This window comes from Haemorhous mexicanus, chromosome 20 (assembly GCF_027477595.1).
Source record: "Haemorhous mexicanus isolate bHaeMex1 chromosome 20, bHaeMex1.pri, whole genome shotgun sequence".
Classification (NCBI taxonomy): domain Eukaryota; kingdom Metazoa; phylum Chordata; class Aves; order Passeriformes; family Fringillidae; genus Haemorhous; species Haemorhous mexicanus.
Window position 1 is genome coordinate 1,857,604 of NC_082360.1, and position 24,991 is coordinate 1,882,594.

Here is a 24,991-nt window from a genome sequence, read left to right on the forward strand (position 1 = left end):
GGGAGAAAGCCCCTGTTGGTGGCTCCTGATGTCCTGGCCAAGCTCATGGCCATGCTGTGACTGAGCTGCAGAGGGACAGAAGGCTCCTATCACAGGTCCTGTTCCCCATGCTTGGAGCCCCACAAGGCTGTAGCACTGTGGTGGGGTTTCTGCTGGAGATTCCCTGCTGGGCCATTCCTTGGGCAGGGAAGGAGTGGTCTCTGGTGAACTTTGCTGGCCCTCAAAAGGCACAGTTACTTGCAGTGAGAGGTGTTGGGCCTTTGGAGAGGCTGCAGCTCAGTTGAAGTCTGACCTTTGACTCTTTCTCTTTCAGAGACACGCGATGTCAGCCGGTTCCTTCCTGCTTTCTGTTGGCTGATTGTTAAGGTGAGGATTTGAGGCATGAAAACTAACAGCTTCCCCAGGCTGGCATGAGCTGGGTTTTCTCCTGTGCCCACCATGGGCAGTCCCCGTTTTTCTCCCTCCCTGAGCTCCTTTAAGCACATGCCCATTCCTGCCCACTGTGTCTGCTCACCAGAGGACCAGGACAGGTTCCATGTTAATAGAGAGTGGGGGATGTCTGATCTCATAAATTAAAAACCAGAAGAAAAATGATCTTCAGGGCTTCACCTTTTTAAGCACTACATGAATCCTTCAGATCTGACCACTTTCCTGGGGACCCCTCCTCCTCCTTTGGACATGCATCTCCTTTCCTTGGGGCCATGGAGGGTGGTGTCTCTTCTTCACTGCCTTTGTACCTTCCAGCTTGGAAAAGCAAACAACTCCTTCAAGATCTCTCTGCACACACCTGAGAGCTGGGAGGGGTGAGCTTGGAGCAGCCAGCTGGGGGTGGATGTTCAGCTGCTCCCTGCCCTAAGCAGCACACAGGGGTCCAGGGGTGTCTGTCTTTCAGAGCCATGAGCAGAGACGCTGGCATGGAGCTTTTTGGTGAGGCAGCACCGTACCTGCGCAAATCCGAGAAGGAGAGAATAGAAGCCCAGAACCAGCCTTTTGATGCCAAAACCTACTGCTTTGTGGCTGACCCCGAGGTGGAGTACACCAGAGGGAGGATTAAGGCTGCACAGGATGGGAAGATAACTGTTGAGACAGAGGATGGCAGAGTAAGTGCATTCCTTCTGGCCCTTCTCCCAGCCCTGCTTAGGGAGCCAGAGCATCTGCTGGGGACAAACTGAGAAAGCACCAGGCTAGCTCAGGCAAGAAATCTGCCCTGCCCTCTCCTGTCCTCTGACTGGGACCAGCACAGCCTCCACAGGAAAGTATGGCTCTGGATGCTGGGATAAAAGTATTCATTGGATAATTATTCTTGGTCTGGGCTCTAAAAATCAGGCAATGCTCTAAACCAGGCTGGATCGTAGCCTTGCCTGTCTTAACCTAGTTTTTAACACTTTCTCAGCTTATGCTGTCATATCCTCTCATAAATTCATTCCTTTACTGGTAGCTGAGCAGACAGATAACTTTGCAAGTCGCCTTTGCATGTGAAATTGTCAGTATCACTGGCTGCAGTTTCCCAGAGGAGCATCCAAGGTGTTAATCTTCCAAAAGGCTGAAATGTCTTAGCAGCTTATGCCCTGACACCTTTGGTAAGAATAACTGCAGCAGCTCAAACAACAACCACAACCAACATCTTGGCAGTAGGTGCTACCAGGCTTTTAGAAAGCAGTGGCTGAGTTAAGTTGCTGCCAGCTGCGAACATCTGCCACCCCCACAACAAATCCATGGGCAGTGGCAGTGGGACAGGATGGTCCCCCATGGTTTGAACCCAGCAGACAGTGCTGTTTGGTAGAGGCAGAGCCTTTCTTTCATTGGGAATGGCCACAGACAGGAGTGGAACAAGTCTGTCCTAAGGATGGATTTGCTGTTGATGAGTCTTGTGCTGTTTGTGTCCCAGCTCTCTGGCACTGTCACGGGAGGTTGGCTGGGCAGCAGATGTACCCCAGGCTCTTACAGCCACGAGCAGCAGAGACCTAATGTTCATAAGCAGTGATAATGTGTTGAAAGATCTGTTCCAGCCCAAATCATGTCTGTGTGGTCCCAGCAATTCCAGGAAATTGACATCCTGTCAATGTACCTGTGTTGCAGATTTCCTGGCTGGCTGCAGTGTTTGCCCTGAAATAGCCATATTTTGCTTGGCACAGTTAAACAGAAAGTAAAATATGAATTAGAGCAGCCTTAGAGATGTGATTACGTCTCTGTGGTTGTGGAATGACTGTCAAGAGCTGCTGAACCGAGGCTGGCTCTTTCTTTCTGAATTATAGACAGTTGCTGTCAGACCTGATGATGTGTATGCCATGAACCCACCGAAGTTTGACAGAGTTGAGGACGTGGCCATGCTGACCCACCTGCACGAGCCTGCCGTCCTCTACAACCTCAAGGACCGCTACAGCTCCTGGATGATCTATGTAAGTTCCTTCTTCTGGCAAAGGAGAAAACACAGCTGCAGGAGCTGGACTTCAGTGACACCCCTGTTTTTCCCTGCAGACCTACTCGGGTCTCTTCTGCGTCACCGTCAACCCCTACAAGTGGCTGCCGGTGTACAACCCCGAGGTGGTGTTGGCCTACCGAGGCAAGAAGCGCCAGGAGGCCCCTCCACACATCTTCTCCATCTCTGACAACGCCTATCAGTTCATGCTGACTGGTGAGTGGCTCTGTTTTGACCAGACTTTGAGTAAAAAAGCGTGTCAGACCCACCCTCTGCCAAGTGCCATTCCATACTGCCATGGCTCAGTCACCTTTGCCAACTCTTGCAGAGGGCTTGGTCTGTGGAACACTGCAGATTATCTGCTTGGTTTTTATTATCAACTCTAACTGATGCAAAACCAGCTCCAGACAATTTTCCCCATCTCCTGGAATATTTTCTTTATTTTTGAAGCACTGTGCTGCTGTGCTGCACATTATCTGTGTTTCTGGTCTAAGTAAGCAGCCTAACAGGGACCTCTGCAAGGGGCAGTTGCACTTGGACAGGACACACTATCTGGGAAGTCCCTGGGCAGCACACCTGCATGGGACTTCAAGGAACAGCAGGCAGATTCAAACCAGAGGTGATAGAAATATTATCACCAAAACACATGGTTTTAATTTGAGTAAAGTCCTGTCCCATATTTAATAGTATTAAAGGTAAAGAATGAAAAAGACTGAAGCAAAAACAAGTGCAGGACAAGCAAAGGAGGAGGAGAGAAGACAAAAAGCAGAGTATAGGGAGGGAAAGAGAAGTGGAGAGTAGACCATGCACCTTTTCAGTTTTGCCTGCAGAGATTTTCTTTCATTCCCCCAAAGGACACCAGGTCACAGCTAACTGAGAACCAGCACTTTCCCTACAGCTTCTCTGACTGCAGGTATTTTTCCCCCCAACAGATCGTGAAAACCAGTCTATCCTGATCACGTAAGTGCATCTGCCACTTGTCTCCAACCAGAGGTGTGTGGCCCCACATTTCTCTTCACGGAGAAAAGCAAGGCACAATTCTTCCCAAGAATATTTCTGAGATTCACATTTTCTGAACCTCAAAGAAAGGAAAAACAATTCTTATCATTTGCATTGCCTGTGTTGTGCCAAAGTAGAATGCAACGTGGAGATTGTTTACCCAAAGTGATGGTGTTTTGTTTCCTTGGCCTATCAGGGCCAAGTGTGTGTGTGTGTGACAGATTCAGCTTAGATGTAATGTAATACAGTGTAATATAGTATAGAATAATATAGTATAATAAAGTAATTAATTAGCCTTCTGATAAAGTGATTAATTAGCCTTCAGTGCAGTGCAGTTGTATGCAGGGCTGAGTGCTTGGCAGATTCAGTTTAGATGTAATGTAATATAATGTAATATAGTATAGAACAATACAGTACAATAAAGTAATTAATTAGCCTTCTGATAAAGTGATTAATTAGCCTTCAGTGCAGTGCAGTGCAGTTGTGTGCAGGGTTGAGTGCTTGGCAGATTCAGTTTAGATGTAATGTAATATAATGTAATATAGTATAGAATAATATAGTACAATAAAGTAATTAATTATCCTTCTGATAAAGTGATTAATTAGCCCTAAGTGCAGTGCAGTTGTGTGCAGGGCTGAGTGCTTGGCAGATTCAGTTTAGATGTAATGTAATATAGTATAGAATAATATAGTATAATAAATAATTAATTAGCCTTCTGATAAAGTGATTAATTAGCCCTCAGCGCAGTGCAGTGCAGTTGTGTGCAAGGTTGAGTGTTTGGCAGATTCAGTTTAGATGTAATATAATATAGTATAATAAATAATTAATTAGCTTTATAAGATGGAGTCCTCCTCATCATTCCTCCCTGTCACGGGGATCCCTGCAAATCCTCTAGAGGTGGGCAGATGATTCTTCACTCTTCATTCTTCTTCCTGCAGCGGGGAGTCGGGCGCGGGGAAGACGGTGAACACCAAGCGCGTCATCCAGTACTACGCGACAATCGCCGCCAGCGGGGACACGGCCACCAAGAAGGAGCCCCCGATGAAGGTGTGAGGAGGAGGGGCTTGGTGAAGGGCAGTTCAGGATGTTACCCCTTGTGGACAGCACTGGTGACACACGCTAACCTCAAAATATCTTTTATTAGCTTCAGCCACTCTTTGAAAGGCAGTAGGACCAGGGGCTGATGTGCACTTAGGATCACGACAAATACAAGCCACCAGAGCTGCCACTGCTAAGGTGTAGGTTTACCTGGACTGAAACAGGACTGGTGCCCAGGAAGAGTCAGAGGCTACAGTTTCTTAGCATGGACCAATCTGTCCCTGTGGCTGAGACCTGAGAGCTCTGACTGTGGGAGAAATTCCGAATAAGAGGAAAATGAGTTTTTTGTTGCTTATCTCCAGCACTGGTTCTTGGTGCTGGAATTGAGAAGGTGCAGCAGTAGCTCTGTAGAGCTGAAATGAAGTGCACATGGCTGCACACGTAGTCATTCCATAAGGCCACTTCTTCCTACTACATAGCTCTCGGTGTTTTTCAGCAATTATTCAATTATTCCTGCAGGGTACGCTCAAGGATCAAATCATCAGTGCCAACCCACTGCTGGAGGCCTTTGGGAATGCCAAGACCGTGAGGAACGACAACTCCTCACGCTTTGTGAGTCATCCTGTGTCTGTCCCTCTGCCCTCCTGTGTTTCTAATGCTCTTTGCCTGCTTGTTAGCTGTGACTGAAACCCCCTTTCCCCCCTCTGTGGGCTGGGAAAAATATTCTTGCTAACCAATTTCCAGGTTTTTATGCTGATGTGTCAGCAGCTGTTTCATGCTCACATTGCTGCAGCAAAGTGTTGCCCTTTATCTATCTTTATATATCAAAGCTAATAAGACTGGTTTGATGATGCTGTCACTTTGAAGAGATAAAAACACGCTGAGATTGCTGCACTGACACCACTTTTGTCTGCTTGCCAGGGTAAATTCATTCGTATCCATTTTGGAACCTCTGGAAAGCTGGCCTCCGGTGACATTGAGACCTGTGAGTAACTGAGGGGAGCTGGCAGCCTTGCTAGAATGTAAAGAGCATGAAAAATGTCTAAAATGTGCATACATGTTACAGACTTGCTGGAAAAGTCAAGAGTCACTTTCCAGCTGAAAGCTGAGAGGAGCTACCATATCTTCTACCAGATCCTCTCCAACAAGAAGCCTGAACTGCTTGGTAAGGACAGCCACCACCTGGTGACACTGAGTAAAGTCAGTGTGGCAAACATTTCCCTCTGTGTGCCAGCTCGGTGACAGAGGGTCCAGTGGCACAATGCCCTGTGTCCCTGCAGAGCAGGGATCATGTGCTGATTTATGTCCTCAGCATTGCAGCCTCGGCCCTGCCCAGGTTCCCCAAGCTGTACTGGTGTCTCTGCTTAAAACTAGGGCTCTTTACTGCACCTCCATTTATCCTCCCTGGGTAAGCTCTAACACAAACTGTGCAGGTGAGGTGCAGGGGTGGCCAATGTACTCTGCCTCGCACCTTGCTATATCCATGGTGTGGGAATTCCAACTTAGCTGGGCCAGATCCTGTGAATAATCTTCAATAGGAAGGTAAGCAATTCTGGGTGCAGGATGGGCAGGTACCCTGATCTACAAACCATTCATCTGAGCTTTTCATCACATGGGCAAAGGTTATTTCCTGTTTCCAGTGCAACCCCTCTGACCTTTTCCCTCTTCCCACTGCCACAGCACTCCCTACCCATGTCCCACATCCGTCCCTTTGGCCACACACTCATCCTTGGTCCACTCTGCCCGTCCTTCCCAGCTCTCCACAGAATATTTCCCAAGGTGGAGCTCCTGCTCCCCTCCTCCCACTCTGTGTGTGTCATGTTTGAGGATAAGCACAAATGAGCCTTATCTGAAATCCTTTTTCTTAAAAGCTGTTTCTGTGCATGGTCTGTGTTCTGTGCCTGCTGAGTGCTCAGCTCTCAGTTCACAACATATTAAACTGGAAGGATTGCTCAGCCAGGGGAAGGCAGGTGAAAGGCTTTACTCTGTCTTTCAAGTCTCTTAATAGAAAACCAGGAGTTTGGGATGCAAGAGGAAGGAGAACCTGTGAAACCTTGCTGAGCCATTGTTCCATCTTTCCTGCCAGGCTCTGGCTCTCACTCCTGTGTTTGCCTTTCAGAGATGCTCCTTGTCACAGCCAACCCCTATGACTACCCCTTCATCAGCCAAGGGCAGATCTCTGTGGCCAGCATTGATGACCAGGAGGAGCTTGTTGCCACAGATGTGAGTACAGTTAACTAGGAGAGACTCTTACAGTCTCAGTTTTTCTCTCACCACTGTTAAACCCAGCTGTCTATCTGGTGTGCAGGCAGCCATTGACACTTTGGGCTTCAGCCCTGATGAGAGAACGGGGATCTACAAGCTGACAGGGGCCATCCTGCACTATGGGAACATGAAATTCAAGCAGAAACCACGTGAGGAGCAGGCAGAGCCTGATGGCACAGAAGGTAACACCTCCCTGGCTGGGAGAGAAGGATTTCCAACTGTTTCCATGCCATTTTTCACTAGAAATGGAGGGAGTCTTCCAGGAGAGATGTCATTGTTGCTTGATAAACATAAAAAGGAGGTTTGATTTTCAACTTACTGCATCAAATAGAGACACTTTCTGCATCCAGTTTATTCCTGATGACTCTGCTGTAGGAGCCAGTGCCTGGGGCACATCACTGTAATGTTCTCCAGTTTCTGGTTACACATACACACTTGTTCTGCCTGGGTGACATCGTGGAGAAGTGGCTTGATGGGAAAAACTCTGTGTTGTCCCATGAAGGGTGCACTCCTGGGTTTCACCACATCTGTTGGAGCTGCTCTAGCCACTCTGTCATGAGGACCAGTCCTACAAGGCTGTTCGGAAAAGTAAAGAGAATGTTAGTCAAGATTTGTGGATGGGGTAAAGCCAATCAGGTTGCAAGTTTCAGAGTGAGCTCTGACTGGTTCCACTGCCCTGTGTGTGTCTGAGCTAGGAAGAAAGTATTTCAAGTTCTTATTTTGTTTTCCAGAGGCTGACAAAGCAGCCTATCTGATGGGCCTGAACTCAGCAGACTTGCTGAAAGCTCTGTGCTATCCCCGGGTGAAAGTGGGAAATGAATATGTCCTGAAGGGCCAGACAGTGGATCAGGTGAGCAGCAAGGAGCAGCAGGGACCATCCTCTCCCTAAGGAAAAGGAATGGGTGCAGGTCACTGTCACCATCGTATTTTCTGAAAAATACCTTCGCCAGGATTTCTTCTCCTGTTTTCATTTTTCTCTGAGAAGCCTCAGAGAAAAATGAAAACAGTAATTATCTGATTTGCTTCTGCTGTGTTTTGCTGCTTTGGAATGTGTTTTGGGGGTTGTTTATCCAGCAGGTGATTGTTTCATTGGTTTCATGTGAATTGTTTTGACTTAATGACAATCACAGTCCAGCTGTGTCAGGGCTTTGGCGAGAGTAATGAGTTTTCATCATTATCTTTTAGCCTGTATCCTTTCTCTACTCTCTATATCTGTCTGTATCCTTTCTCTACTCTTTAGTATAGCATAGCATAGCATAGCATAGCATAGCATAGCATAGCATGGCAGAGCATAGCATAGCATAGCAGAGCATAGCAGAGCATAGCATTGTATAGCATAATATAATATAATATAATATAATATAATAATGAATTAGCCTTCTAAGAACATGGAGTCAGATTCATCATTTCCTTCCCTCATCTGGGGACCCTGAAAATACCACAGTTCACAGCTGAGAGTGCCTGGGGCCATGGAGGCCTGTTAGTGCAGTGTGTGTGGGCATGGTGAGGGGGTGTTTTGTTCTGGGGGTGCACTGGCAGTGCCCCAAGCCAGGTGACATCTCCCTGCAGGTGCACCAGGCAGTGAATGCCATTGCCAAGTCTGTCTATGAGAAACTCTTCTTGTGGATGGTTGTTCGCATCAACCAGCAGCTGGACACGAAGCTGCCAAGACAGCACTTCATTGGGGTCTTGGACATTGCTGGCTTTGAGATCTTTGAGGTTTGCAGTACTCTCAGACTTCTGCCTGTCTCCAAATGCTTTTTTCAGTTTGTTTGTCTTCTCTGACCTTTTCTCCTCCTCACCCCAGTGCAGCCCTCAAGCAAATCTGCCTGAAGCTGCTTCTGCCTTTGTAGATCCATCACCTTCTGTGTAAGAGAAGAGACAGGGCAGAAGCATGGCCATGAAGCTGCTCTCTCTCTCTCCCCACAGAGTTTGTATTTATGGATATTAGGGCCACCCAAACATGGCCAATGCAGGCTGCAGCAACCATGTGCTGCACTGCACAGCTTCTCTGTAAGCCTGGACACCCGTGGTATATTCCTTACATTGTTATCAAAACCCTTTTGGGTCCATCTGGCTAACCTTGCTGTGACATCCCTGTGAAAAGCAATTGATCAGAGGCACTATTAACACTTTAACACTATTAACACACTTACTCAAATATTAGTTCAACAGCTTTGAGCAGCTGTGCATCAACTTCACCAATGAGAAACTGCAACAGTTCTTCAACCACCACATGTTCGTGCTGGAGCAGGAGGAGTACAAGAAGGAGGGGATTGAATGGGAGTTCATTGACTTTGGCATGGACCTGGCTGCCTGCATTGAGCTCATTGAGAAGGTGAGTTTCTTAAGCATCTTGTGCAATCACACAAATTGAATCTGTAAAGGGTTCTTGAGAGTGTTTGCTATGAGTGCCTTCAATACAATCTCTCTGGGAAGCTTTCAGGTCTCTTCACCTCCTCTGTTTCTTTAAATATTACTCTTGTGAGTAATTAATTATCCAGTGACTGGGAATGTATTCTGTCTTCTAAAAAGACATTGATTTTATCCTTATTTCCTTTCCTTCCTTCCATCCTTCCATCTGTCCCGTCCTGTCCTTGTGTATTAGTTCCCCTCAGGTTTTCTGTCAGTTAAATTCAAAGCCCAGAAAACCTCATGTCTGCTTCCTCTTTGTTCCTTCTGAGTTAGAAGTCACTACTGTATTCTGAGAAGTTACTGCACAGTTTTTGCCTGACTTTTGTTTTCCACACACTGTCTGGGTACTTCAAAACTGCATATTAAAATCTTATGAGTTCTTTTAAGTACCTTGCCAGCTGTTCACAAAAATCTTTCTTACCTGCTCCTCCCAGGCTAATTCTCCATAAAATACCTCCAGTACTTCAATTTTAGCATGTCTTTCACTCTGTACTATTACAGCTTGAATTGATCTTATTTGAAAACACCTTTTTTTTTTTTTTTTCCAGCCCATGGGCATTTTCTCCATCCTGGAAGAGGAGTGCATGTTCCCCAAGGCAACTGACACCTCTTTCAAGAACAAGCTCTATGACCAGCACCTGGGCAAGTGCAGCAGCTTCCAGAAGCCCAAGCCTGGCAAAGGCAAGGCTGAGGCTCACTTCTCCCTGGTGCACTATGCTGGCACAGTGGACTACAACATCACTGGGTGGCTGGAGAAGAACAAGGACCCTCTGAATGAAACTGTTGTGGGGTTGTACCAGAAATCCTCTATGAAAATTTTATGCCATCTTTATGCCAGTTTTGCTTCCCTAGATGAAGGTAAGCTTGAGGATTGTTTCCAGTTTGGGATTTCCTACTGTATCTCTCACCTGACATGGATCAGTGTTGAGTCAGTGCTTGTGTGCTGTGTGTTAGATGCACAATTATAACACTGTCAAAGGGATCTGCAGCAGTTCCTCAGCTGAACTGTCATCTCATTTTCCAGCTGAAGGTGGTGGGAAGAAGAAAGGAGCCAAGAAGAAGGGCTCTTCCTTCCAAACGGTCTCTGTACTCTTTCGGGTAAGTGTGTTCCCTGGCAGAGACTGTCACACCTGGCTCCACAGCCATATTTTCATTTGAAGACAGGAGGGAAGTTCTTCCTTAGTAGCCATTTACTTTGCTGATGCCCACACAGAATTGTAGAATATTCACTAGGAGAGTAAGGAGAAAGTTCTGAATTTTTGCTTTTCAGCAGAGTCAAATCACTCTGAGAACTGAGATAATATAGAGATCAGAAATTATCTCTGTTTTACAGGAAAATCTGAATAAGCTGATGTCTAACTTACGAACAACTCATCCTCACTTTGTGCGTTGCATCATTCCCAATGAAACAAAGACCCCAGGTAATTCCTAAACCAGAGAATAGAAAGGGGCAGAAAGAGCAATGCTAGAGCAATCAGTGTGTCCCCATGCTGCTCTGTCACAGGCCTGATGGATCACAAGCTTGTTCTGCACCAGCTGCGATGCAATGGTGTTCTGGAGGGCATTCGGATCTGCAGGAAAGGATTTCCTAACAAGATTCCATATGGGGATTTCAAACAAAGGTCAGTAATAACATTCTTCTGCTTGCACTGAGCCAAACTCATTTGAAAGAAGACTCTTGCTAAACCAGTCCATGATACAGTCGTTAGGAAAAGACTATTTTAATATTTAACACTCATGGAAAGCAACAGACATATCTAATAGCATGGTCTGTGTGGGCAGTGCCCACCCAGATGCCTTCCTCAATACTGTATGCCAAAACCTATTTTTAATTCATTCCTGTTAATTTGAATGTTTGGATATTCTTTGCTTTTATTCTCAAATAGGGCACAAGCATGTTTCAGCAAAAATACAGAGGGTGGTCCATGCACCTCCTGTATTTAACTGCTATTTAGTGGAGGCTTGAAGAGTGTGGTTTAAATAATTCTAACCAGAATGGTTTTATAAGGAGGGAACTGTATTAAATCCAATGCTACTTGTTGATGAAATGCTAAGTTTGACTGGCAAATTGAGCTGCAGTAACAGAAGGGACTCCAACAAGAAATCCAAGCTAGTTCCACATAACCCTGTTATTTTGTTGTGGGTTAATATTTCTAGATGCTAACATTTCTCCAGCATTAACAGATTAATTTATTGATAAAACCCCACAACCAAAAAATCTTATCATGGGAACTGCTGCAAATAAGACGTTTATGAAGGGTTGATAAATTCAGGGCAACCCAGCTGGGATCATCTGCTCGTTGTGTTAGAAAAAAGGCAAATGTAGGGTCAGATCTCTAAGAACAAAGCAATCACTCCCTCTTTACAACTCTGTGCAGGGTGTGCTGGACAGCAGGGCACTGAGAAGGGCTGAAATGGTGTTTTGGGTACTACCTGAAGGCATTGGCCCAGCTATTGATGTGGGAGGGCAGATTTGTGTATCAATGCTGAAAATAGGAATGGAATAATCTCTCAGTGTAGGATTAGGAAGTCCATTGCTGGATCCAAAGTCTAATTCTGGGTTACACAGTTCAGGAGGAATGTGAGAAGCTGGATATGGTCCAGAAAAGCAGTTCCCCTACTCTTAAAATCCATCCATTTTTTTGAATTTACAGCTAATCCAATGAGCTGGACTCCTAGAGTAGTGATAATGACTGTGACACAAATGAGCAGAGTCTCTCAGGTCCAGAGAACAGACTGTCCATGCCTTCAGTCTCAGTGAGGGCTGTAACACATCCTTGCTACCTACTGAACTGACCTGCTGCTATTTGCTGCTTTCCTTACTGCTTTGCTATTTGAGGCTGGAGGTGTGAGTCAGACTCAGCCTTCCTCTGTACCTTCAAACTGACAGCTGTTCTTGTGGCATCCTGTGCACTAGAATGGTACTGATGGGTAAGCTTTTTCCTTTATTTTATCAGATACCACCTTCTGAATGCCAGTGTCATTCCAGAAGGAAAGTTTGTTGATAGCAGGAAGGCGTGTGAAAAGCTGCTGTCTTCCATTGAGATAGATCATACTCAGTACAAATTTGGACACACAAAGGTAAATGTTTAATTTTGCCATAGGATAAGATAACATTCATTGCATTGAAATGTCAACCCAGCAACGAGTGATGTCTGTTCTTTGGCTGCAGGTATTCTTCAAGGCAGGTTTGCTGGGTGTCCTGGAAGAGATGAGAGATGAACGTTTAGGACAGATGATCACACGGACCCAGGCTTTGTGCAGGGGATACCTCCGGAGACTTGAGCTGAAAAAAATGTTTGACCACAGGTATGTGTCCTCCACCAGGTCTGGTTGCTCAAAGATGAGCTTTATTTACTGATGGATCACTCTGGTTTCAGGGAGTCCATCCTCTGCATCCAGTACAACATCCGTGCATTCATGAAAGTCAAGCAGTGGCCCTGGATGAAGCTGTACTTCAAGTTTAAACCCCTCTTAAAAAGTGTGGGAACTGAGAAAGAGCTGGCCATGATGAAGGAAGAGTTTGAGAGAACAAAAGAAGAACTGGCCAAATCAGAAGCCACCAGGAGCAAACTGGAAGAAAGAATGGTGGCTCTGGTGCAAGAGAAAAAAGACCTCCAGTTGCAAGTACAAACTGTAAGTATATTAAATAATTTTTGGCTCTTCAGATTACATCAGTTTTGTCTGTGTGTTCAGGAAAGGGCTGCAAGGAAATTCTGTATGTCATGTACCAGCCACTTAATAAGCAGGTGATTTATGCAAGTGTCAGTGCCAATGTATGATAATGAAACACATTTGCTCTCTATAAAAAGGAAAATGAAAATTTGGCTGATGCTGAAGAAAGATGCGACCAGCTGATCAAACTAAAATTCCAGCTGGAAGCAAGAATAAAGGAGGCAATGGAAAAGCTGGGAGATGATGAGGAGATGAATGCTGATCTGGCAGCCAGAAAGAGGAAACTGGAGGATGAATGCTCTGAGCTGAAAAAAGATATGGATGACCTTGAGTTAACATTGGTCAAGGCTGAAAAGGAAAAGCATGCTACTGAAAACAAGGTGCTTTTTATTTCTGCAATGTTTAATAACAGTTGCTCTGTTGATGTATAGGCTGTAAAGATTCAGTAAACTTGAATGCTTACATGCTGCTGTGTAAGGAGATCTATGGGCCTAGTATTGAACTTAGGTACTTCTGTTGGGCAGGTAAACCAACCCATAAGCATGCAAAAATGCATTAAAATAAAGTTCAGCATTGCTTTGTGACTTCTGAAGGGTTGATATATAAGCAGAGAGATTGTAGAGTGTGACCATAAAATGGTGAAAGTCTCTCTGGGAGTCTAACAGCACATTCATTGTCTGTATTCATGGCCTATATGAGGGTCAAAATTATTAGTGACCTTGAAGTATTTTGCCTTACAATAGGTCAAAAATCTGACTGAAGTAGTGACAGGTTTGGATGAGACTGTTGCAAAGTTAGTCAAGGAGAAGAAGGCCCTGCAAGAAGCCCAGCAACAGGCACTGGATGACCTGCAAATAGAGGAGGAGAAAGTTAATACCCTCACCAAAGCCAGGATCAAGCTGGAGCAGCAAGTGAACCACGTAAGCATGTTCAACACAAGGAGAAGGAGCAGATTCTTCAGTTGTTCCATCAGTTTTGTTTATATATGTTTATGCTGCAGGTTGAAGGATCTTTGGAACTCGAAAGAAAAGCGTGTGTGGACCTTGAACGAGCAAAGAGAAAGCTTGAGGGAGACTTGAAACTTGCACAGGAAACCATAGTAGATCTGGAGAATGATAAACAACATTTAGATGAAAAATTAAGGAAGTATGAGAAATAAATTAGTATATAATTTATTATTTGGCTTTAACTGTACTTATTTTCTTTTAATAAAATATCTCCTTCACAGGAAAGACTTTGATTTTAACCAGATGCAAAATAAAATTGCGGAACAGCGAAATTCAGGTACTCATTTGCAGAAGAAGATCAGAGAATTGCAGGCAAGAGACTTTACTTCTTTACTGTTTGCTTGTTTTAAACTGTAGTACCATGAATATGTAATACCATGAACATGTAGTACCATGAATAATGCTCGTCCACAGCTTGGCATTGGCCAAACAGCTTCCCACAGGGGAAGCTTCCAGCAGCTTCTCATAGAAGCCACCCCTGTATCCCCTCACTACCAAAACCTGGTAGTGGGGGGATACAGGGATGCGAACCCAATACAATAACAGAAAGTTGCGATGTAAAGCTAGAATCAGTTGATCCATAGGTCCTTTCTGTCAGTAAGCCTTTACCTACGATGCCAAACCAGTGAAATTTGAAGGAAGTTTGTTTTGTTTACAGTCTCCAAAACAAGGTTCTTGGTGTTCTACTGTGACAAATATGCAGTGACCTAAGCACTGAATGACCTGTTCCCTATTTAATTCCTGATGTGCTATTCCCTCGTTGTCCAGGCCCGTGCTGCAGAGCTGGAAGAGGAGACCATGAGTGAGAAAACAACGCGGACAAAAGCAGAGAAGCGTTGTGCTGAGCTGGCTCGGGAGCTTGAGGAAACCCGTGGGAGCCTTGGAGAGGCTGGAGGAGCCACCACCGCTCAAACAGAGCTCAGCAAGAAGCGTGAGGCCGAGTTCCAGAAGATGCGCCGTGACCTGGAAGAGGCCACGCTGCAGCACGAAGCCACGGCTGCTGCCCTGCGCAAGAAGCACGCGGACAGCACAGCTGAGCTGGGCGAGCAGATCGACAACCTGCAACGCGTGAAGCAGAAGCTGGAGAAGGAGAAGAGTGAGCTGAAGATGGAGATTGATGACTTGGCCAGTCGTACAGAGGCCGTTACCAAGTCCAAGGTGTTTACAACTTAAATACTCGAATTACCCATATTTCTGTCTGATGGGAACTTTACAAACACACCTATCGACAGCTGGGCTCTTGGAACCCAGGACATCCCTCTGGGTGCCCTGGAGGGCTTGAAACCCTGGCAGGGGGCTCAAAGACCTTGGCACAAAGCCAAAGACACCTATGGCTTTGATTTTAACCCATGGGAAAAATTGCCAACCTTATAAGAGGATTTACAAGCCATGAAAGTTTAAATAGAATAGCTTGTTACAAAATAGAAAAATAGAATTTTAGGTTTTTAGAATGGGGGTTCAGAAGCCAAGATGGAGTGATTTGGGCGTGCCTCATCCTTCTTCTTTCTTCTTCTTAGCCTCTGTCTTCTGGGTGGTAGTGGCACTTTTAGATTGGTTTAGAGTAGAAACACACTGTCTAACATAGGTGATAGGTATTGGAAAATTATTGCAAATAATGTACACCTAGTTTTTAGTATAAGAAGACAACACTACCCCAAGGGCAGTCAGTGTGCCACGAACCGACTTGCTAGACAGACCTCAGCAAGTCAGGAAAAGAATGTTATAGATAACAAAGAATAAACAACCTTGAAAACAACAACCGAAGGATCCTGACTCCTCCTTCGATCTTGGAGCTAGGAAAAAGAGACTTTCTAACACCTTGGGGTCATCTCAACCACAAAAACCTCAAAACTGGGCAACCCCAATGTAGGAAATAATGTTCTCTGACTCCATGATTCAGAAGGTTGAATGTCACATTCATATTTTCTGAAAAATCCCTTTGTACAGGATTTTTCTCCTGGGAAGCTGAGATGCCTCAGAGAAAAAGGAAAACAATAATTACCTCATTTTCTTCTCCTCTGTTTTGTTCATCTGGAATGTGTTTAGAGATTGTTTACCAACAGGTGATCGTTTTATTGGTTTTTGCTGTAAATTGTTTTAACTCTTTGGCTAATCTGTGCCAAGCTGTGTCAGGACTCTGGAGAGAGTCACGAGATTTAGCATTCTCTAAGTATCCTTTCTGCATTCTTTTGTATAGCTTGGTATAGTCTTCTTTAATATAATATAGTATCATAAAATAATAAATTAGCCTTCTGAGCACATAAAGTCAAATTCATATTTCCTGCCTTCATCAGGGCATCCCTGCAAATACAGTAGTTGAACAATTGCTTTATTAAGCTATACTTTATTACACTAATACTATACTAAATTACATACTAAAGAGATGCTATATGAAAAAATACTGAAGAAAAACCCATGGCTGTCTGCAGACAGCCAGGATACAACTTTAACCCAATTAGCCAAGGAATCAAAACAATCTTCACCAGTGTCCAATTAACAAATCATTTTGAGTAAACAATTTCCATAACACATTCCACATGTGCAAAACAACAAGAGCAATGAATAAAAATAAGAATTGTTTTCTCTTCTTCTCTGAGGTTCTCGCTACCTTCCCAGGAAAAATCCTTGGAGAACTTGTGCCTGCTGCTGTCTGTAAAGAGAGAGGCAGCCACACACACCTACACAAATTCCACTTTCTGTTTCTCTTCCAGGCTATTCTGGAAAAAAGGTACCGTGTACTGGAGGATGAGATGAGTGAGATTAAAACCAAACTTGAGGAGCACCAGAGGAATGTGAGTGAGGTGGTGATGCAAAAATCCCAGCTCCAGACAGAGTCTGGTAAGGAAGGCACAAAGATGTGCTGAGAGGATATTTTTTCCCTTCAGTAGCAAACAGATTCTCTCATGTGTACCATTTTCTCACCGGTTTGATGTAAGGTCATTGAGCAGACTGCTCACGGGGAATCTTAGAATGAAACTGAAAATTTGAGAAAAAATATAAAATGGCTCAGGAAAAATCTGAAGAAGACAATATTGAAGGGTTACAGGAAGTGCTGAGAGTTTTAGAGATGATGGCATAACTTATAGGCACCTCTCAAAGAAAGGGGAAAGGTGTCCTTCAGCCCCCAGGACAGAGGGTGATATGGAATAAATGTTTTCCAGTTACTTTAAATCTTATGAAATGAAACTTTAGGGTTTATCTCTTTCATCACATCTCTTTCAATTATGGGAAATTGCTACAGCATTTTGTGTCAGTTCAGCCATTGTGACAGCATAAAATCCTACTACTTCAAAATGAAAATTGGGCTTTAAAAGAAACAATTAAGCAAATTTTCAAAAGCATTTTTCTTCAGGAAAAAAACAGCATCTAGTAGATCAGAAGTGTAATAAGGGATACAATTAGAATTAGGGAATCTAGTGAATTTTGATAAAGAAAGAACAACAACAAAAGCATTTTGATGGATTAAAATATATTGTGCAATTGTAGATGTATGTACATAATGGGAGCAACTAAAAAGGTAAACAGTGCTGTGTGATTCCACTACTACTACTATTATTTCTTCTTCTTCTTAATATTATTATTAGTAGTAATAGTAGTAGTAGTAGTATATGAGTTTTTTCAGGATGCTTAATTTGTACAGTATTGAGAACTTGCCCTCTCTTGTCATAGGTGAACTAAGCCGTCAACTCAAAGAGAAGGAAACCATGAGTTTGCAGTTGTCCAGAAGCAAAGAGGCACTTACACAGCAGATGGATGAACTCAAGAGGCAGCTGGAGGAAGAGATCAAGGTACTGCAAACCACTGATCACCTGGTGAAGCTTCAAAATGTATTAGGGTCTCATTTCATTTGAAAAACACTTTTGGGAGTTTGTAAATGTTGCCTATAGTCTAACATAGTAAAATTAGTCTGGGAAAGGATGTAAGGATGTACAGTAACCACTCTGTGCACTAAGTTCTTTTCAAAGGATGACTTGGGAATGCTGAAAGTTGATCTAACTTGGTCAATTTTTCATGTTTTTAAATTTTAAAGCCATGGTCTATGAAACTTCTTTAGCTTCTGTAGCTACAGGGAAGACAAGGTACAACACATGCCAAGGTGAAAGCATCACTTTTGGTCTTTTCTAGTGGTAGAGTTGGTGACAGGTAAAGGCATCTTCCTGAACACTCACAAAGCCCCAGCCCTTTTTCTTCTGCCCAGGCTGCAGTGATCATATTTCAGTCGTGCAAGGTCATGAGGTCTCCTGCTGGTGACAGCTAACAGAAATATAAGATATTGTGGGTCCTTTATAGGCCAAGAGTGCCCTGGCCCACGCCCTGCAGTCCGCTCGCCACGACTGTGACTTGCTCCGGGAGCAATATGAGGAGGAGCAGGAGGCCAAGGGGGAGCTGCAGCGAGCCCTGTCCAAGGCAAATGGTGAAGTGGCCCAGTGGAGAACCAAATACGAGACGGACGCGATTCAGCGCACGGAGGAGCTCGAGGAGGCCAAGTACAGAACAGATGAGATGAGCTGTCCAGATGTATATTGGGCAGAACATAGACCCACTTTTAGTAACCCAATCTACATGGGTTTTTTTTGGGTTTGCATATAGTCCTAATTAAAATGAGACACATATTGTAATGGGGTTTTTTAATCAGATGCTTGTTTTTTTTATGTGCCTTAAGGAAAAAGCTCTCTCAGCGTCTCCAGGAAGCAGGGCAGCAGGCAGACACGCTGAATTCCAAGTGTGCCTCCTTGGAGAAGATGAAGTTTAAGCTGCAGGGGGAAGTGGAGGATCTGACACTGGATATAGAGAGAGCAAACACATCAGCAGCTGCCCTTGACAGGAAACAGCAGAATTTTGATAAGGTGAGCACAGTATCTTTCAAGTGTAGCCTCCTAGAAAGCCAGACTAACACTCTGTACATCAGTCAGTGCTGAAGTCAAGGTGAATCCAACGAGAGCCACTAGGGCAAGGCAGTAGGAATTTCTCCTGGTTTAAGAGACTGCATTATTTCTCTAGTACAAAATGTAGTCAGAGATCAAATAACATTTGCAGTCCCAGCAGGAATTGAAGCATAATAGCCTCTCCTGTGAGGAAAGGCTGAGAGAATTGGGATTGTTCAGCCTAGAGAAGAGAAGCTTCAGGGTGACCTAATTGTGGCCTTCCAGTGCCTGAGAGGTGCTACAAGAAAGATGGAGAGAAACTGTTTGCAAGGGCCTTGAGTGACAGGACAAGGGGGAATGGCTTCACAATGACAGAAAGTAGGTTTAGATTGGATATTAGGATTAAATTCTTCCCTGTGAGGGTGGGGAGACCATGGCACAGGCTGCCCAGAGGAGCTGTGGGTGCCCCATCCCTGGAAGTGTCCCAAGGCCGGGTTGGAGAGGGCTTGGAGCAACCTGGGATAGTGGAAGGTGTCCCTGCCATGGCAGGGGATTTGGAACTAGGTGATCTTTGATGTCCCTTCCAACCCAAAGCATTCTATGATTCTATGGTGTCTTCCAGGTCATGGCAGAATGGAAGGGGAAGTATGAGGAGAGCCAGCTGGAGCAGGAAGCTCTCTCTAAAGAAGCAGGCTCACTGCACACAGAGCTTTTCAAAGTGAAAAATGCCTATGAGGAAACCTTGGATCAGATCGAGACGATCAAGAGGGAGAACTCGGCTCTCCAGCGTACGTGTTTGGCTCTGTGTCCCATCAGCTTTCACAGACCAGCCACAGCAAGGTGTGCTCCACCAGAACACTCATGCCTGCAGGAGGGCACCAAGTGACGGCACTCTGTCCTTCCTGTGCTCTCCATCTTAGTGCAAAATATCAGTGTCTTACCAAAAGTTGTCAAGCACATTTGTATAGTGAAAAAGAAAATAAAGCATATGTCCTGGCTCTCTCATCTGCTGCAGACATTGAGGTGCCATTCCCAGGCAAAGGTAGTGACTGTGGGAGACTGAGCAGCTCATGTGAGTGAGTTTTACAGATGCACTGAACACAAGGGCCTGTATTAGACCCTGATGGCCTATCTGTAGATGTAACACATGCAGGGCCCTTCCAGGCTCTCTGTAGGGAGGGCTGTTAAACCACACCAATGCCCCACTTGGCCTGCACGAGTTGGTTGTGTGTGGTTTTATCTGTACGTATTTACAGACACGTGTACCATTATGTACACATGTACATTTGTGTACACATATTTATGTGCTCAAAAGGGGTGCTGAATGCAGCAACAAAGCATAGAGTTCAGCTCCTCTGGTTGATGCCATTCTTCTCTCACAGAGGAAGCAGCTGATCTCACTGAGCAAATTACTGCCAATGGCAAAATGATCAGAGACCTTGAGAAAGCCAAAAAGCAAGCTGAAATAGAAAAAAATGGTCTCCGAACAGCTCTGGAGGAGGCAGAGGTGAGTTAGTTTAAATATTACTGTAAATAGAAAAGAGCATGCTAAGAAGGTTTTTGTTCCTTTTCTGGCAGTACCTGTGTGCAAGGTTGATTGCCACAAACTTGAGGAAGTTCTGTGAAATCACTGAGTACCACCTCAATAATCATGTTCTCTAAAAATGTTACCTTCATCTTTGTTTTTCCCTTTATTTTTTAAAGGCAGCTCTTGAGCACGAAGAAGTCAAAATCCTTGGTGTCAACCAAGAACTGACTCAGATAAAGTCAGAAATCAGCAGAAAGATTGCTGACAAGGATGAGGAGATCAACCAGCTGAAAAAGAACCACGAAAGGATTGTGGAAGCAATGCAGAGCACCCTGGATGCTGAGATCAGGAGCAGGAATGAAGCCCTGAGGCTGAAGAAGAAGATGGAGGGAGACTTGAATGAAATGGAGATCCAGCTGGGTCATGCCAACCGCCAGGCTGCAGAGGCACAGAAGAACCTGCACAGCATCCAGGGAGCTCTCAAGGTCTTGCTTTACCTTCTGGTTGATTTATTTTTTAAGCACAGTATTCAAGAAATTCATTAGGTCAAAACTGGCTCTTCAAATACAGGACACTCAGCTGCACCTGGACGATGCTCTCAGGACACAGGATGACCTGAAGGAGCAGGTGGCCATGGTGGAGCGCAGAGCAAACCTGCTGCAGGCTGAAGTTGAGGAGCTCCGGGCAGCCCTGGAGCAGACGGAGCGGTCGAGGAAATTGGCTGAGCAGGAGCTTCTGGATGCCACTGAACGGGCACAGCTCCTCCACACCCAGGTAGTTTGCTTTGCTAAGACTGATGTATTTTGGGGTCCAGAGATTGATGGAGGAAGAATGAATTGATGAATTGATCTCGATGTGTAGACACTCAAAGCCTCTCTCTTTCTCCTTCACAGAACACCAGCCTTTCTAATACAAAGAAGAAGCTTGAAACCGATATGGCACAACTCCAAACAGAGATAGAGGATGTTTCTAATGAAGCAAAAAGTGCTGAAGAAAGAGCTAAGAAGGCAATGACAGATGTGAGGATGTTACTGTGGTTTTCCCTTTGAATTTTCAAGGCTTCCAGCAGCATTGCTGCTGGGAGTTAATGTAAATATTCTTGTCACATGTTGGGCAAGGAACCATCTGTGAGCCTGGATGAAAAGGCTTTGTGTCAGAGGAAGATTAGAGCAACAGGGAACATGTCCTGCTGACAGATGGGGCTGTTGCCATCATAAAGAACTAAACCCACATTTAGTCAGTGGAAAACAAAATAACTTTCTTCAGTGCTGCATGAAAACATAATCCACAAAGAAATCCTGCAGCATTGAAACCAGTAAAGTGGCTAAGGTATCTGAATAGTTATCTTTGCAAAATCCTATTTATCAAATTTTTAAATGAGAATTGTAAAATTTCCATTCAAAATTGGTGCTAAATCCTCCCATGCAAGACCTGTGAAGCTCAGCCAGGCAATGGGACTGGTGTGTCATGGGACTCAATCTGCTAATGATTTTTGATGCAGAGGATTAAACCAAAATCTTAACACTTAGATACATTATGTGGAATTAAAATAGAAAACTTGTCAACTTGCTCATTAAAAGGAAAAAAACCTAAATAGAATCTCAGAATCATTAGGATTGGAAGGGACTTGTAGAGATGATCGACTCCAACCCCTCTGCCCAGGAAGGTTCACCTGCAGCAGGTGACACAGGAGTGTGTCCAGGTGGGTTTGGAATGTCTCCAGAGACAGAGACTCCATGCCCTCCCTGGGCAGCTGTTCCATGCTCTGCCTACCTCCATGGAAAGAAGCTCTTCCTCATGTTGAGGTGTTCCTGTGTTTTAATGATTTCTATTCTGTTTGAATAAAAGACATTGCAATGAATTATGCCCACATATATATTTATATGAAACTTCTAGTGGTCACTCTTTTTTTCAGCTTAGACCTTTTCAGATATTTTGCTGCCAAAGCAATTTGTTGAATTCTACCTTAATTATAATTATATAATTATAACATTAATTATAATGTCATACAATATTTCACCAAAGGGCTTAATTATATTGTGTAGGAATCCAACCTTTGAGAGCAAAATAAATCTTAGTTTGCCTTAAACAACATAGATTATTTTAAACTATTTTGTGCCTTTGTGGCACTACCCTTTAGGAGGTTGGGGCAGTAGCAGGGCAAGCAGTGCCCACCCCAGATGTGTTGGGCACTGAAGTCTTTCAGCTGTGCCAAGTCCTGTTCCCAGACTCTGCTGTTGCTCTGGCAGTTTTCCCATGGCACCCAGCTGTTAGTGAGGTCACAGTAGGACAGAGAATTTTCCCTTTCTGTCACTCCAGCTCTGTGTGCAGTAAGGCAGACTTTTCCCATCCTTTTTCCTACTATTTCCTCTCATGTTTTTGCCATTATAATGTGATGGAAAGAAAAACAAAATAGGGAGTGAGGTGACAGGAATGGCCAGCAGGAAACAGGAGTTAATCTTGTGCTGGTGCACAGTATGTGCTGTTCTTTCACATTCTTCCAGTTTCTTGTGTCATCTCCCTTCCAAGGCAGCCAGGATGGCAGAAGAGCTGAAGAAGGAGCAGGACACCAGTGCCCACCTGGAGAGGATGAAGAAGAACCTGGACCAGACAGTGAAGGACCTGCAGCACCGTCTGGATGAGGCCGAGCAGCTGGCACTGAAGGGAGGGAAGAAGCAGATCCAGAAGCTGGAGGCCAGGGTGGGTACCAGCACTGAACATGGGTGTCAGAAACATCTTTCTTCTCCAAGTCCTGTGTGAGGGCTTAAGCCAATTGTTGATTAATTCACCAGATCCAAGAATTAGAAGCTGAACTGGAGGAAGAACATAAAAAATCCTCAGAGGCTATGAAAACCATCTTCAAATATGAACGGCGTTTCAAAGAGCTCACTTTTCAGGTGGGTAAAAATAGAAAGCAATTCTGATGTTTTGTCTCCCAAGGACATAAAATTGCACATTCTCTTTCCACAGTGTGAAGAACAAAAGAAGAACATGATTAGGTTACAAGATCTGGTAGATCAACTGCAGATGAAAATCAAATCCTACAGAAAACAAGCTGAGGAAGCTGTGAGTCACTAAAGTGAAGCAAATACTCATTTCCCAGTTCATAGGTCTGCCAGTTTAAAAGTTGGCTCTGTGCCCCAGCATGTTGCCAGATGGTTTTAAATTTTTGTTTTGCAATTTCAGGGTGAACAAGCCAATACTGATCTCTCCAAACTGAGAAATGCCCTGCATAAGATAGGTGAGGCCCTGGAAAGGGCAGAGATTGCTGAGAGCCAAGCAAATAAACTCAGAGCTAAGGCCAGAGAAGGCTCTGCTACAAAGGTAAGGGTTTCCCGCAGGCGTGCTGTTTGCTCAAGGGAGTCTAGCAGCAGATTTGTGCCTTTTGGAAAGGACATTTTGGAAAGGCATCATTTGGAAAGGACAGCTCTGGAAGGAAGGGCCTTTTAAAGACAAGCTGAGTGGGTTGGGGTTAAGATGCAATAAGCTTAGCAGTGCATGTGTCCTTGTTTTGCCAGTGAAACAATGGAATTAATCTTTTCTTCATGCTTCAGCTGTGGATGGTGGCCATCCTGGTGTTATCTGCTTGTATTCAGCTCAGACAGTGGTTTTAGGGGTTCCACCCATGTCTGCATTGGCTCAGGCTCCCTGCACATCCTGCAAATGGATGGTGCACTGAGATGGATGATGTTAGGAATCAAAAGACTCATCTTGGCATGTGTAGACTAAAAAAAGCCTCTCCTTTCTAGGTGGTGTTGGGAACTGAAAAATGAGCTTCCTCTGGGATAACTAGAACTTCCACAAAGTATCTCTCCAGCTGTGGAAGTAATTTTCCCTTTGTTTATGAACACAAACATTTTCTGTCGCTGCTGCTGTACCAGTGTCAATAAAATAGATATCTGCAACTTCAAATGCTCCAAATGTGAATGTTTAAATGAGAGTCTTATTTTGTTACTAAGTTAATTATAGTCAAAAGTGTGGGCTTGAGTCTTAGTACTTCTGCTTCTGTTCTGAGTCTTACTACTTCACTGTGACAAATTTTATCCTGAATTTAAAACCTAGAGGTCTGACAGGCTTTTTGCTCTTCCAAAGGAAGAATTCTGTTCCAGCTCCTGTAGCCTAGAAGCAGCACATCCTCAGGAGAGCAGCTGCACCTTGTTCTCAGCAGCTCGTGACACAGCGCTGTGCTTCAATCCAAAATCCTGCTGTGCTCCTAGGCCATGTCACTGACACCAGCCCCCCCTGTCAAATGACTGGTTACTCAGTGCAACACTCTGCTTTGTGAACCTGCTGAAAAACAGTTGTACCTTGTTTAGGAGTGGCTGTGCAAAATCAACAGAAAATTACTAACTGCTAGGCAAGTCTGGTAACCCTTACCAGCCTGTCATTATTCATTCTAGAGGATCCATGGCATTGTAAGGCAATCCTCCCAGCCCTCTTGTCTGCTTTTGGGACAAAGTTTGCTGTTTGCTCTTGCCCCAGTGTAGTGGTTTTGGTTTGCTAATTTGGCCAACACACCTATGAGTGTGGTGGGTTCAGTGCTGGCAAATCACTGAAACTTTCACAAAGCAAGGTAAATAAAACAGAAATAAATGAGACATAAAAAGTGTGGAATGAAAGAAATCCACAGCAGAGAGAGGATCTTAAAAGGATGGGAATAAGCTGGGGAAGGAATTTGTGATGGTGGGGAACAGGAAAACAGATCTCTGAAACATTCCTGGTGCTGAAGAACCACTCAGAAATGGAGAGCTTCAGGTGGAAAGAAGTAAATACCCTGCTG

The 24,991-nt window shown here is 44.5% G+C and overlaps 1 protein-coding gene and 1 long non-coding RNA gene across 2 annotated transcripts; both read left to right on the forward strand.

Annotated features, from left to right (window-relative positions):
* LOC132336694 (myosin-3-like) lies at positions 1 to 24,123 on the forward strand. Its single transcript, XM_059864466.1, has 41 exons — positions 1 to 95; positions 314 to 366; positions 893 to 1,100; positions 2,256 to 2,399; positions 2,479 to 2,635; positions 3,352 to 3,379; positions 4,357 to 4,465; positions 4,976 to 5,068; positions 5,378 to 5,441; positions 5,523 to 5,621; positions 6,576 to 6,679; positions 6,765 to 6,903; positions 7,453 to 7,571; positions 8,291 to 8,440; positions 8,889 to 9,059; positions 9,685 to 9,994; positions 10,161 to 10,234; positions 10,470 to 10,557; positions 10,641 to 10,758; positions 12,094 to 12,217; positions 12,309 to 12,445; positions 12,517 to 12,772; positions 12,949 to 13,191; positions 13,555 to 13,731; positions 13,812 to 13,957; positions 14,040 to 14,130; positions 14,587 to 14,976; positions 16,530 to 16,656; positions 17,488 to 17,606; positions 18,109 to 18,305; positions 18,482 to 18,665; positions 19,306 to 19,471; positions 20,066 to 20,190; positions 20,388 to 20,696; positions 20,782 to 20,985; positions 21,105 to 21,230; positions 22,741 to 22,911; positions 23,004 to 23,108; positions 23,182 to 23,277; positions 23,398 to 23,535; positions 23,961 to 24,123. Exons 3-41 carry the CDS (start codon positions 897 to 899, stop codon positions 23,982 to 23,984), a joined length of 5,826 nt encoding a protein of 1,941 aa, XP_059720449.1. The 5' UTR covers positions 1 to 95; positions 314 to 366; positions 893 to 896; the 3' UTR covers positions 23,985 to 24,123.
* On the forward strand, positions 3,386 to 4,133 carry LOC132336707 (uncharacterized). The gene is made up of 2 exons (XR_009488929.1): positions 3,386 to 3,700; positions 3,843 to 4,133. It is a non-coding gene; the product is annotated as an uncharacterized LOC132336707 (long non-coding RNA).
* Positions 24,124 to 24,991: the final 868 nt, after the last annotated feature.

Coding starts and splice junctions, on each gene's coding strand:
- LOC132336694 (XM_059864466.1), top strand. CDS start 897: ATGAGCAGAGACGCTGGCATGGAGCTTTTTGGTGAGGCAGCACCGTAC. Junction 5,622..6,575: donor CAAGAAGCCTGAACTGCTTG/GTAAGGACAGCC, acceptor TTTGCCTTTCAG/AGATGCTCCTTGTCACAGCC. Junction 6,904..7,452: donor AGAGCCTGATGGCACAGAAG/GTAACACCTCCC, acceptor TTTGTTTTCCAG/AGGCTGACAAAGCAGCCTAT.